Here is a 12,647-nt window from a genome sequence, read left to right as displayed (position 1 = left end):
CCCCACCGTATGGTCCATGCCCTGGGATGCAAACTCTCTAAGGGTAGGTCTTCTCTGCTGTGCTCGCAGCTATACCCCACCCCCTGAATCAGTAAAGGAGAAACAGGATGTGAGCTCAATAAGTGAATGTTGAATGAATTCAACACTCTCCATCTTTGGAGTCTTGCCTGATGGAAACTGCTCCTCCCATTCATCCTGGAAGATGATTCCCGGGGCACTCTGTTCTGCAAAGTGGTACATAGATAGGACCTATGTGAGAACCTTGGGGCTCTCTAACTGGCTCGGGTTACAGCCTAATAGTAGGATCACAGACACAGCACACATATCTCAGCAAGTATTCTGGTGTCTTTCTAAAATAAGTTCTTATATAAATAGATCCTTGTTAAGTTTCACCAGGTAAACTAACTGAGAAGAGGAATACGGAGGAGGAGGGAAGAAAGCCTGGCCTGGGCAAAGGGGGAAATGTCCCAGAACCCCCCAGTCTGAGCCAGGAAGCAGTGCCAGAGGCTTTTCTCTGATTCTGAGATCATGATAGAAAATTTGAAAAACAAATCACAATATAAAGAAGAAAATTAACTATCTATAAACCATGCCTCAGAGATAACCACTGTTTGCATTTTTATAAAAACGTTACATGTAATTTTACATGAACTTAGCAGAAGGAAAAGAAATCAAACTTCAGATAAACATTTCTTCAAAATGAGATATTTTTTAAACAGAGTCCTCTAAAATTAAAGAATTGAAAGACATATTAAAGGCTTGGGGTTATTGCAGAGGTTCTCAACCTCGGGGCATTTTGGCAATATCTGGAGATAGTTTTGATTGTCACAACTTGGGGGGCCGGGTGGTGCTAGAGGATAAAGGCCCAGGATGCTGCTAAACCTCCTACCATGCACAGGACTGTCCACCGCAACAGAGATTTCTCTAGCCCCAAATGTCAACAGTAATGAGAAACCCTGGGTTATCGCGTAGTTGTGATGGTTTTAAATAGCCCATATTTTTAAAGGGCTTAAGTGCATTTCTAGTTAGTAAGATATCTTATTTAGCCCCGCTTTCTCAGACAAAAGATACCATGCTTTTTCATTTAAAAACATATCTTGGCTAGCTATCTATCTGTCTTTCCGTATTAGTACACAAGGAGCTGCTTCATCCTCTTTTCTTTTTTCTTCCAATGAAGATAGTCAATGAGAAAATTCTTTCTTTTTTTTTTTTAATGATTGGCACCTGAGCTAACACCTGTTGCCAATCTTCTTCTTCTCCCCAAAGCCCCCCAGCACATAGTTCTATATTCTAGTTGTAGGTCCTTCTGGTTGTGCTGTGTGGGACACTGCCTCAGCGTGGCTTGATGAGCGGTGCCATGTCCGCGCCCAGCATCCAAACTGGAGAAACCCTGGGCCACCAAAGCAGAGCACGTGAACTTAACCACTCGGCCACGAGGCTGGCCTCTCATCATCTTTTTAAAGGTGATCCAGTATTCCATCATGTAGATGTCTAGACTTTGTTTTTAAATGTGTTTGTAATTCTTATCAATATTAGCAAATTGTCCTCCGTGTGAGGTTGTGTCGATTTAGACCCCCACGTGCAGTGTATGAATATGTCTGTTTCTCCCCAGGAATCACTGTAGTTTACAATCAGCTGTTCAAGTCATACCACGCTGATAGGCATTACTGAGAGGTGGAAGTGGGAAACCAGCCTAATGGATGTTAGGGGTTTGTCGAGGCTGTCTTCCCAGGAACGGGCAGCATCAGCAGTTAATTCAGGGTGGATTCTGGGCAATTGGGTAATATATTGAGGGCAGTCGTGTTGCATTGATCCAGGATAATCTAGTTTTTAATGCCAGGAGTAAGACTGGCATTTTTCTTGACTATGGGTCGGATGAGGTTTCCTCCTATGAGTTGAATGATAGATCTCTTCTCCATAATTTTAATATCTCTTTTGCAGTGGCTCTTTGGCCTAATTTCTATTCTAGAATGGATTCTGATCCTGTTAAATTCTCTTCAGTAACAGATTATGAAAGATGAAGTACCTGGGAAACCAGTATGTTTCATTTTCTTTCAGTTTTGTGGGTTTAACTTAGCCAGTAAATTTGGTCTTAGTATTTGTGGGTTCTTTTAAGTTTTACCCCCCAAAACCAAAATATATTTTCTCCCTCATTTTCAGCAACTATAAAAACATTGTAGCAATACCAATTTCAGAGATGCTAGTGGTATCGGTTGTCAAGTGCTTTGGAAATTCTAAGATAAAATATTTGAGAATTATGTTACTTAACACAGCTAATAGTTTTTTAATTAAAAAAAAAAAAATTCGGAGCCAGCCCCGTGGCCGAGTGGTTAAGTTCACGCTCTCTGCTTCGGCGGCCCAGGGTTTTGCCACTTCAGATCCTTGGCGCGGACATGGCACCGCTCATTGGGCCATGATGAGGCGGTGTCCCACATGCCACAACTAGAAGGACCCACAACTAAAATATGCAGCTATGTATGGGGGGATTTGGGGAGAAAAAGCAGAAAAAAAAAGAAGATTGGCAACAGCTGTTAGGTCAGGTGCCAATCTTTAAAAAAAAAAAAATTCATACCACGGGGGCTGGCCCCATGGCGTAGTGGTTAAGTTCAGTATGCTCTGCTTCGGCGGCCTGGGTTCATGGGTTTGGATCCTGGGTGCAGACCCACACCACTTGTCAGCCATACTGTGGCAGTGACCCACATATAAAAGAGTTGAGGAAGATTGGCACAGATGTTAGCTCAGGGCTAATCTTCCTCAGGGGGAAAAAAAAATTTATACTGCATAGCTTACTTCCTTTTTGGATCTTGACTTTCTCATCCAGCTTCTTGGTTTTCCTGGAGGTTCTAATAGTGTTTCCTTATTCTTGTTGACTATGTGAGATATTCGTCATCTCGTTGACAGCAAGCTGCAGTAGATGTAAATGTTTCTATGAAGGAGCCATAGGCATTCTACTAGACTGCAGAAGAGCTCAGTTTCCCTAAAATCCTGGCCTCCAAATATCTTCACCTCAACTTTCTTCAGTCTGCCACATATTCCACTTTTCCAAAATCTCATTCCTCCAACGACCTCAGTTCCGCCAGGTTCCCCCAACACTCATCACTCTCAATATTCTAACTCCTGTGTGTCCATTTTTCCCAGCATTCTCCTTTGGAACTGCAGGCCATGCCAGTGCCTCCCTCCTACACGATGTGCTTGTGCCCAGCCTGCTTGCTCTGCTGTGGCCATCAGACACTCCCCCGCGCCATCTCCCCTTCCAGAAGGGCTTGCCTGACTGAGCCGTGGTTATTCAGCTTTGGTTGACCTCCACAGGTGCTGAACAAGGCCAAGTATGGTCCAATATGGATAAGTCACCTAGGGCTTCGAAGCTACATTAACCTGGCCAGTGCCCCGCTCCTGGAGCAAGTGATGCGGCAAGAGGGCAAGTACCCAGTGCGTGACTACATGGAACTGTGGAAGGCGCACCGGGATCTGCATGGGCTGGCCTACGGGCCCTTCACCACGTGAGCTGGGGCCTGAAGGGACTGGAACAGAGCCCCAGAGGGTCAAGCCCAAGCACAGTGGCCCTGGGTAGCCAGTGGGTAGTGGGTAGAGTAGGATCTCCCTGCCTCCTCTAAGCCTGATACTTAGTCTCGAAAGCAGTGGTTGGGATGGGCTGAAGCCCAGAGAGCATTCATTGGCTTTTCCATGAATACATTGTGTGACTTTGGACGAATGAATGATTTCCCCCTCCTTGGCCTTACGTTTCTCACACGTAAAATGGGAATTTTGGACTGGAGTATCTCCAAGGTATTGCTAGGACCTTTTCACCTCCATTATTCTACAATATGATTGACAATATACCAACTCAAATCATAAAGGGACATCTCTGTTTATAGTTGAAAAAAATATCGTCACTGTATTAGATGGGAGGGCTCAGTTTAATTTTTAAAAAATAGTTCCCAAATTATGTATTCTATTCTTGTTGTTGGATATAACTTTCGTGGATGCTCTCCACACGCAGAGATGGATGTAGGTTTCAGCTTTGAAGTTATACCTAGAAAAATTACGATGATATTGGCAGCGCCATTTGAGATCAGTAATTGGGCATCATTGGCAATAAACCATTCCTAATGCCACAGTTTGTAGCTGGATGTATTATAGGCTTCTTTTTGCTGTAGTTTGTTAACAGAGCTCGCAAACAATGAGTAGCTATTTATAGTCTCTGGTTGCTTGACTTCCATGTTGTAGTCACTCAAGAGATTAAAGTAGACTCTGGTGGTGGTAACAATGGTAATCATGAACCACGTGCTTATGACATGGCAGGCAATAGGCTAGTCTCTTTACATCTATTGTTTCATTTTATCCTCACAAGTCATCCATGAAGTAGTGATGATTACTATCCCCATTTTATAGACGAAGAAACTGAGGCCTAGAGAGTTTTTGCGTTACTTACCAGAGGTGACACAGCTAGCAAGTGGTGGTATAGATCTCTCTGATTCTGGAATTCAAGAACTTATTGCCTTGATGCTTTTGGAAAGGAAACACACTCTTCTGGAATGTTCATCTCATCTTTTTTTTTTTTTTTTTGAGGAAGATTAGCCCTGAGCTAACTGCTACCAATCTTCCTCTTTTTGCTGAGGAAGACTGGCCCTGAGCTAACATCCATGCCCATCTTCCTCTACCTTATACATGGGACGCCTACCCCAGCATGGCGTTTGCCAATCAGTGCCATGTCTGCACCCAGGATCCGAACTGGCGAACCCCAGGCTGCTGAGAAGCAGAACGTGCGCACTTAACCGCTGCGCCACCGGGCCGGCCCCCATCTCATCTGTCTTTGATCACTGTACATTCTTTCTCCCATTGCATGTTTTTCTTTCTTTTTCCTGGCTCCTTCACAGTTTCAGAACTTAAACAACAATTCCCGGGCCCTTTACTCAAAGTTCTGGAGAGATAATAGAGAATGTCTGTCTTTCAAGAGCTCTTTAACTTCCCGTCTGACCTTGACGGCAAGATTTGGGTGCAAGTTTTCGTCAGGTCAGCGCACGCACATCTGGCCTTGATGACTCAGATTTAAGATCAGAGCTGAAAAATATGTCCATCCTTGGTGATCTGTTTACTCTCTTTTCCTCTAAAATCAGTTGCCTAAATATATGATACCATGTGTACATATTTAAAAGCTATTTTGCTAATCTATAAATGGCTTTTTTGCTTTAACATATATATTTTTTAAAATCTTATTTTATGAAGCATGGTTCCCCAAGAAATGTTTCAACAACCACAGAAAAGCCCTCATTTCAGTTCTGCAAATCGGATTTCTGCTGTTGGGAGAGTTTTCCTCTTGGAGAACCACCTACAGCCCGAAGTTCCTATAAATGGGTCCTTTCTGGTTTCATCTCTTTTTCAACAACACTTTTACTTTATCTTTTTGCAAGTTTTCCCCAACATATTAAAGAAAACTTCTGGGGTTTGAGGTTCATTTAAATAAATGATTTTTTAAAAATAAAAAATCTGATTCTTTTTTTTTCCTGCTTTATCTCCCCAAACCCCCCTGTACACAGTTGTATATCTTAGTTGCCGGTTCTTCTAGTTGTGGGATGTGGGACGCCACCTCAACGTGGCCTGACGAGCGGTGCCATGTCCGCGCCCAGGATCCGAACCCTGGGCCACCGCAGCAGAGTGTGCGAACTTAACCACTCAGCCACGGAGCCTGCCCCAAAAATCTGATTCTTGACTTAAGACTTTTTAATGTTTTTTTCTTTTTAAAATACCTTATTGGTTTTTAAAATTCTAAAGTCATACTTAGGGTAAAAATGCCAATAATAGGAAGGGGTGGAGCAAAATGGTGGGGTGAGCTGACCCGGGATTCTCTCCCCTCCAAAATACAACAAAAGATCGGAAGAACTGAATTTCAGAGAATAAACATAATGCCAGCTTGTCAGAGACCTACAATACCAAGAAGGTGGAGATCATAAACCTTGCTTACACCCTCGGAGGCACTGGAACCGTAGGAGAGAACATCGCTCCCTCCCCTAGAGTCTGCGATCACTGCCGCGCGGGTCGGGAAGGAGTGGGGGAGGGGCCGCGCAACGGGGATCATGCAGGACTCCTGCCGCTGATTCAGTGGAGACACGCTGACGGGGGGAAAACTTCCCTCCACAGGGACCCTATAAATCAAGGGCCTTGGGAGACCAGAGAACAGAACTGATCTGAACCCAGACCGTCGAGTGTGAGTAACAGCCCCTCCGCCCGGCAAAGCCAGTGGGCGCAGCCATCTTGCCCCAAGGCGGAGAGCTAACATGCCGCTCTCAACCCCCATCTAGTGGTGACAGGCTGTAATTGCAACTGAATTCTACCACCATGAGAAAAAAACGCTCCTCTACCATCCAGCAATTTATAAAAGCCCCAGACCAGAAGGAAAATAATAAAAGCATAGAATTAAGTCCTGAGGACTTGGAAGTAGGTAAACTAAGTGATAATGAGTTCAGAGCAGCTATAATCAAAAAACTCAATGAGGTAGAGAGAAAGATAGAGAAACAAGCCGAGTTCTGGAGTTACTTCACAAAAGAGATTGAAATCATAAAGAAGAATCAAACAGAATTACTTGAGATTAAAAACACAATGGACCAGATAAAACAGAATACGGATTCCCTGAATGCCCGTGTAGACAACATAGAGGAGAAAATTAGCATAATCAAAGATAGACAGGCTGAATGGTGCCAGACAGAGGAAGAAAGAGAACTAAGAATTAAAAAAAAATGAGGAAAATCTCCGAGAGATAATGGATTCAATGAGGAGTAAGAACATAAGGATCATAGGAATTCCCGAGAATATGGAAAAGGAAAATGGAGCAGAAAGTGTGCTTAGCGAAATTATTGAAGAGAACTTCCCAAATCTAGGGATCGACGGAGAAATGCGTGTAGAGGAGGGTTTTAGATCTCCTAGATTTGTCATTGTAAAAAGACCTACTGCAAGGCACATAGTAGTAAAGTTGGCAAAAAGGAAAGATAAGGAAAGAATACTCAGGGAAGTAAGAAAAAAAAAAAAAAAGAGAATAACCTATAAAGGAGCCCCTATCAGACTGTCAGCGGATTTCTCTACAGAAACCCTACAAGCTAGGAGAGAATGGAGTGACATATTCAAAGCTTTAAAGGATAAAAATCTTCAGCCAAGAATACTCTATCCAGCAAGAATTTCCTTCAGATATGAGGGAGAAATTAAATCTTTTCCAGACAAACAAAAGTGAAGGGAATTTGTAACCAAAAGCCCTCCATTACAAGAAATCCTCAAGAAGGCTCTCATACCTGAAAAAAGAAAAAAGGGAGAAAGGGGACACAATCCACAGACTAGGGAGACCAATGGATAGAACCAGAACAGGATAGCAAATATTCAACTATAGCATTAGGGTAAAGGTAAGGAAACTACCAAAACAAGGATGATCTTAGCACTCTAACTACCAATTAATAAGACGAGTTGGAATAAAAAATGAAAATAATTATTTACGAGGGGAAGAGCAAAGGGTCTAAATCAGTATTGGTCAAGTAAGTAAGAGACCACCAGAGAATAGACTATATTATACACAAGATTCTAAATACAAACTTCAAGGTAGACACTAAAATAAAGTACAAAACAGAGTCACAAATCACAAATAAGGAAAAATCTAAGAAACCCAGCATAAGAAATTGCAGTATTAAATGGGTAGTCTAAAGCAAACAGGAAAAGAAACGCAGGAAAACAAGATAATGAGCGACAGATTAACAGCATCAATAATCACTCTCAATGTGAACGGATTGAACTCTCCAATAAAAAGACACAGAGTGGCAAAATGGATTAAAGAACATGATCCAACAATTTGTTGCCTCCAGGAAACACACCTCAGCCCCAAGGACAAACATAGACTCAGGGTGAAGGGGTGGAGGACAATACTTCAAGCAAATAGCAAGGAAAAAAAGGCAGGTGTTGCAATTCTCATACCAGACCAAGTGGATTTCAAAATAAGACAGGTAAAGAGAGACACAGAGGGACAATATATAATGATCAAAGGGACACTTCATCAAGAAGAAATAACGCTTATAAATATCTATGCACCCAACACAGGAGCACCAAGATTCATAAAGCAACTATTAACAGACCTAAAGGAAGACGTTAAAAACAACACAATAACAGTAGGGGACCTCAACACCCCACTCACATCAATGGACAGATCATCCAGACAGAAAATCAACAAGGAAATAGTGGAGCTGAATGAAAAACTAAAACAATTGGACTTAATAGACATATATAGATCACTTCACCCTGAAAGAGCTGAATACACATTCTTCTCAAGTGCACGTGGAACATTCTCTAGGATAGACCATATGTTGGGAAACAAGGCAAGCCTCTACAAATTTAAAAAAATTGAAATAATAACAAGTATCTTCTCAGATCATAGTGCTATAAGGCTAGAAATTAATTACAAGAAAAAAGCTGAGAAAGGCACAAAGATGTGGAGACTAAACAACACACTACTGAACAAGCAATGGATCATTGAAGAAATTAAAGAAGAAATAAAAAAATACCTGGAAACAAATGAAAATGATAGCATGCCATACCAACTCATATGGGATACAGCAAAAGCTGTATTAAGAGGAAAATTCATCGCAATACAGGCACATCTTAACAAACAAGAAAAATCCCAAATAAGCAACCTTAAAGCACACCTAACTGAACTAGAGAAAAAAGAACAAATGAAGCCCAAAGTCAGCAGAAAGAGAGAAATAATAAAAATCAGAGCAGAAACAAATACTATTGAAACGAAAAAGGCAGTAGAAAGGATCAATGAGACAAAGAGCTGGTTTTTGAGAAGATAAATAAAATTGACAAACCACTAGCCAGACTTACAAAGAAAAAAAGGGAGAAAGCTCAAATAAACAAAATCAGAAATGAGCGAGGAGAAATAACAACAGACTCTGCAGAAATACAACAGATTATAAGAGAATACTACAAAAAACTATATGCCAACAGAATGGATAACCTAGAGGAAATGGATAAATTCTTGGACGCCTACAATCTCCCAAAGCTCACTCAAGAAGAGGCAGACAATTTGAACAGACCAATCACAAGGAAAGAGATTGAAACAGCAATCAAAAGATCCCAAAGAATAAAACCCCAGGACCAGATGGCTTTCCTGGGGAATTCTACCAAACTTTCAGAGAGGATTTAATACCTATCCTTTTCAAGCTATTCCAAAAAATTAGGGACGATGGAACACTTCCTAACACATTCTATGAGGCCAACATCACGCTGATACCAAAACCTGACAAGGACACCACGAAAAAAGAGAACTACAGGCCAATATCACTGATGAACATAGAGGCAAAAATTCTAAACAAAATTTTGGCAACCAGAATTCAGCAATTCATCAAAAGAATCATACATCATGATCAGGTGGGATTCATACCAGGGACACAGGGATGGTTCAACATCCACAAATCAATCAACGTGATACACCACATCAACAAACTGAGGAATAAAAACCACATGATCATCTCAATAGATGCAGAGAAGGCATTTGACAAGATCCAACAGCCATTTATGATAAAAACTCTGAACAAAATGGGCATAGAAGGAAACTACCTCAACATAATAAAGGCCATATACGACAAACCCATAGCCAACATCATACTCAATGGGCAAAAACTGAACGCCATCCCCCTGAAAACAGAAACGAGACAAGGATGCCCTCTATCACCACTCTTATTTAACATAGTACTGGAGGTCCTGGCCAGAGCAATCAGGCAAGAAAAAGGAATAAAACGAATCCAAATAGGGAGGGAAGAAGTGAAACTCTCGCTGTTTGCAGACGACGTGATCTTATATATAGAAAACCCCAAAGAATCCATTGGAAAACTGTTAGAAGTAATCAACAACTACAGCAAAGTTGCAGGGTATAAAATCAATTTGCATAAATCAGTAGCATTTCTATACTCCAGTAATGAACCAACAGAAAAAGAACTCAAGAATACAATACCATTCACAATCGCAACAAAAAAGAATAAAATACCTTGGGGTAAATTTAACTAAGGAAGTGAAGGACCTATATAATGAAAATTACAAGGCCTTTCTGAGAGAATTGGATGACAACATAAGGAGATGGAAAGACATTCCATGTACATGGATTGGAAGAATAAACATAGTTAAAATGTCCATTCTACCTAAAGCAATCTACAGATTCAACGCCATCCCAGTCAGAATCCCAATGACATTCTTTACAGAATTAGAACAAAGAATCCTAAAATTCATATGGGGCAACAAAAGACCCCGAATTTCTAAAGCAATCCTGAGAAAAAAGAACAAAACGGGAGGCATCACAATCCCTGACTTCAAAACATACTACAAAGCTACAGTAATCAAAACAGCATGGTACTGGTACAAAAACAGGTGCACAGATCAATGGAACAGAATTGAAAGCCCAGAAATAAAACCACACATCTATTGACAGCTTATCTTTGACAAAGGAGCTGAGGGCATACAATGGAGAAAAGAAAGTCTTTTCAACAAATGGTGCTGGGAAAACTGGAAAGCCACATGTAAAAGAATGAAAATTGACCATTCTTTTTCACCATTCACTAAAATAAACTCAAAATGGATCAAAGACCTAAAGGTGAGACCTGAAACCATAAGGCTTCTGGAAGAAAACGTAGGCAGTACACTCTTTGACATCAGTATTAAAAGGATCTTTTCGGACACCATGCCTTCTCAGAGAAGGGAAACAATAGAAAGAATAAACAAATGGGACTTCATCAGATTAAAGAGCTTCTTCAAGGCAAATGAAAACAGGATTGAAACAAAAAAACAACCCACTAACTGGGAAAAAATATTTGCAAGTCATATATCTGACAAAGGCTTAATATCCATAATATATAAAGAACTCTCGCAACTCAACAACAAAACATCAAACAACCCACTCAAAAAATGGGCTGGAGACATGAGCAGACATTTCTCCAAAGAAGATATACTGATGGCCAATAGGCACATGAAAAGATGCTCATCATCGCTGATCCTCAGGGAAATGCAAATCAAAACTACACTAAGATATCACCTTACACCCGTTAGAATGACAAAAATATCTAAAACTAATAGCAACAAATGTTGGAGAGGTTACGGAGAAAAAGGAACCCTCATACACTGCTGGTGGGAATGCAAACTGGTGCAGCCACTATGGAAAACAGTATGGAGATTCCTCAAAAAATTAAAAATAGAACTACCATACGATCCAGCCATCCCACTACTGGGTATTTATCCAAAGAGCTTGAAGTCAGCAATCCCAAAAGTCCTATGCACCCCAATGTTTATTGCAGCACTGTTTACAATAGCCAAGACGTGGAAGCAACCTAAGTGTCCAGCAACAGACGAATGGATAAAGAAGATGTGGTACATATATACAATGGAATACTACTCAGCTGCAAAACAGAACAAAATCATTCCATTTGCAATAACATGGATGGACCTTGAGGGAATTATGTTAAGTGAAATAAGCCAGCGAGAGAAGGATAATCTGTGTATGACTCCACTCATACGAGGAATTTAAAATTATGGACTAAGAACAGTTTAGTGGATACCAGGGGAAAGGTGGGGTGGGGGCTGGGCACAAAGGGTGAAGTGGTGCACCTACAACATGACTGACAAACATTAATGTACAAGTGAAATTTCACAAGATTGTAACCTATCAATAACTCAATAAAAAAAATGCCAATAATAAAATATTGTTTCCCTACCCCCAACTCCCATCCCATCCCCCTAATAGTCTGGTGTGAATTCTTCCCTACTTTATGTAAAAATATACATATGGATATGTAGGGTTTCCTGTTAAAATTGGACCAAATTGTACTTATTACTCTGCAAATAATTTTTAAAAATTTGACACATACTCAGCTTGCTTAGGAAAGGTCAAAGGTTTGGGGGACAGCTGAGTGTGGTGACAGCCCCTTAACTTGAAGCTTCCTTATGGGAAGCATGTTCCCATTCACACGAGCATCCTTACCTAACCAGGGTGGGGACCCAATTACTGCTGAATGGCCATGGCAAGAGGACCTGGGGCATCGCCTGCTGGGTCTCCCTGTCTCCTTGGCCCACTGAGCCAAGGAGAGCCTGAAGGTCCAGAGTCTGAGCACCTCAGGAACCCTAATTTGCTTCTCCTTTATTCCTTGTCCTCCACGCAGACGGACTAGGACCACTGCAGCTCCTCCTCAGGTCACATCCAGAAGGTTCTTGAGTTGTATCATCCTCAGATAATCGTAGTCAACATTCAAGCATTCACTACATGCCAGGCTACTGATCTAAGCACTTCAGTTATCTGGACAACCCTACTAAGATAGTCACTCTTATTATTCCCATTTTACAGGAGGGGAAACTGAGGCACAGAGGAGTTAAGTCACCTGCCTGTGGTCGCTCAGCCCGTAATCATCAGACCTGTGATTTGACCCCCGGCAGTCTGGTTCTAGACGCCCACCTTGACCACTGCCACTCTCCTGTAGTGAGATTCTGAAGTTTTGTGTCATTTGAAAGTTTGGTGATTCTGTAATTCTAAATCCAGGAGTCTGTGGTTTTCCTAGACTTGGTAGGGGCCTCAGGGTGGGAAGGTACCATGGAATCTACCCCCATCAGATACTTATGTTTGGGTTGCTCCTCCA

The 12,647-nt window shown here is 41.4% G+C and overlaps 1 protein-coding gene across 2 annotated transcripts in view; it reads left to right on the top strand.

Annotated features, from left to right (window-relative positions):
- CYP27A1 (cytochrome P450 family 27 subfamily A member 1) overlaps nt 1-12,647 on the top strand; it is a 44,099-nt gene that overhangs the window by 28,701 nt on the left and 2,751 nt on the right. For both annotated transcript variants that reach the window (XM_014852559.3, XM_044751434.2), the window contains exon 3: nt 3,310-3,500. In XM_014852559.3, coding sequence (XP_014708045.1) covers nt 3,310-3,500 — 191 coding nt within the window. The remainder of the gene's footprint in view (nt 1-3,309; nt 3,501-12,647) is intronic.

Source organism: Equus asinus, chromosome 19, assembly GCF_041296235.1.
Source record: "Equus asinus isolate D_3611 breed Donkey chromosome 19, EquAss-T2T_v2, whole genome shotgun sequence".
NCBI lineage: Eukaryota > Metazoa > Chordata > Mammalia > Perissodactyla > Equidae > Equus > Equus asinus.
The sequence above is the reverse complement of the archived record's forward strand: the minus strand, read 5'-3'. Positions and strand labels throughout refer to the sequence as shown.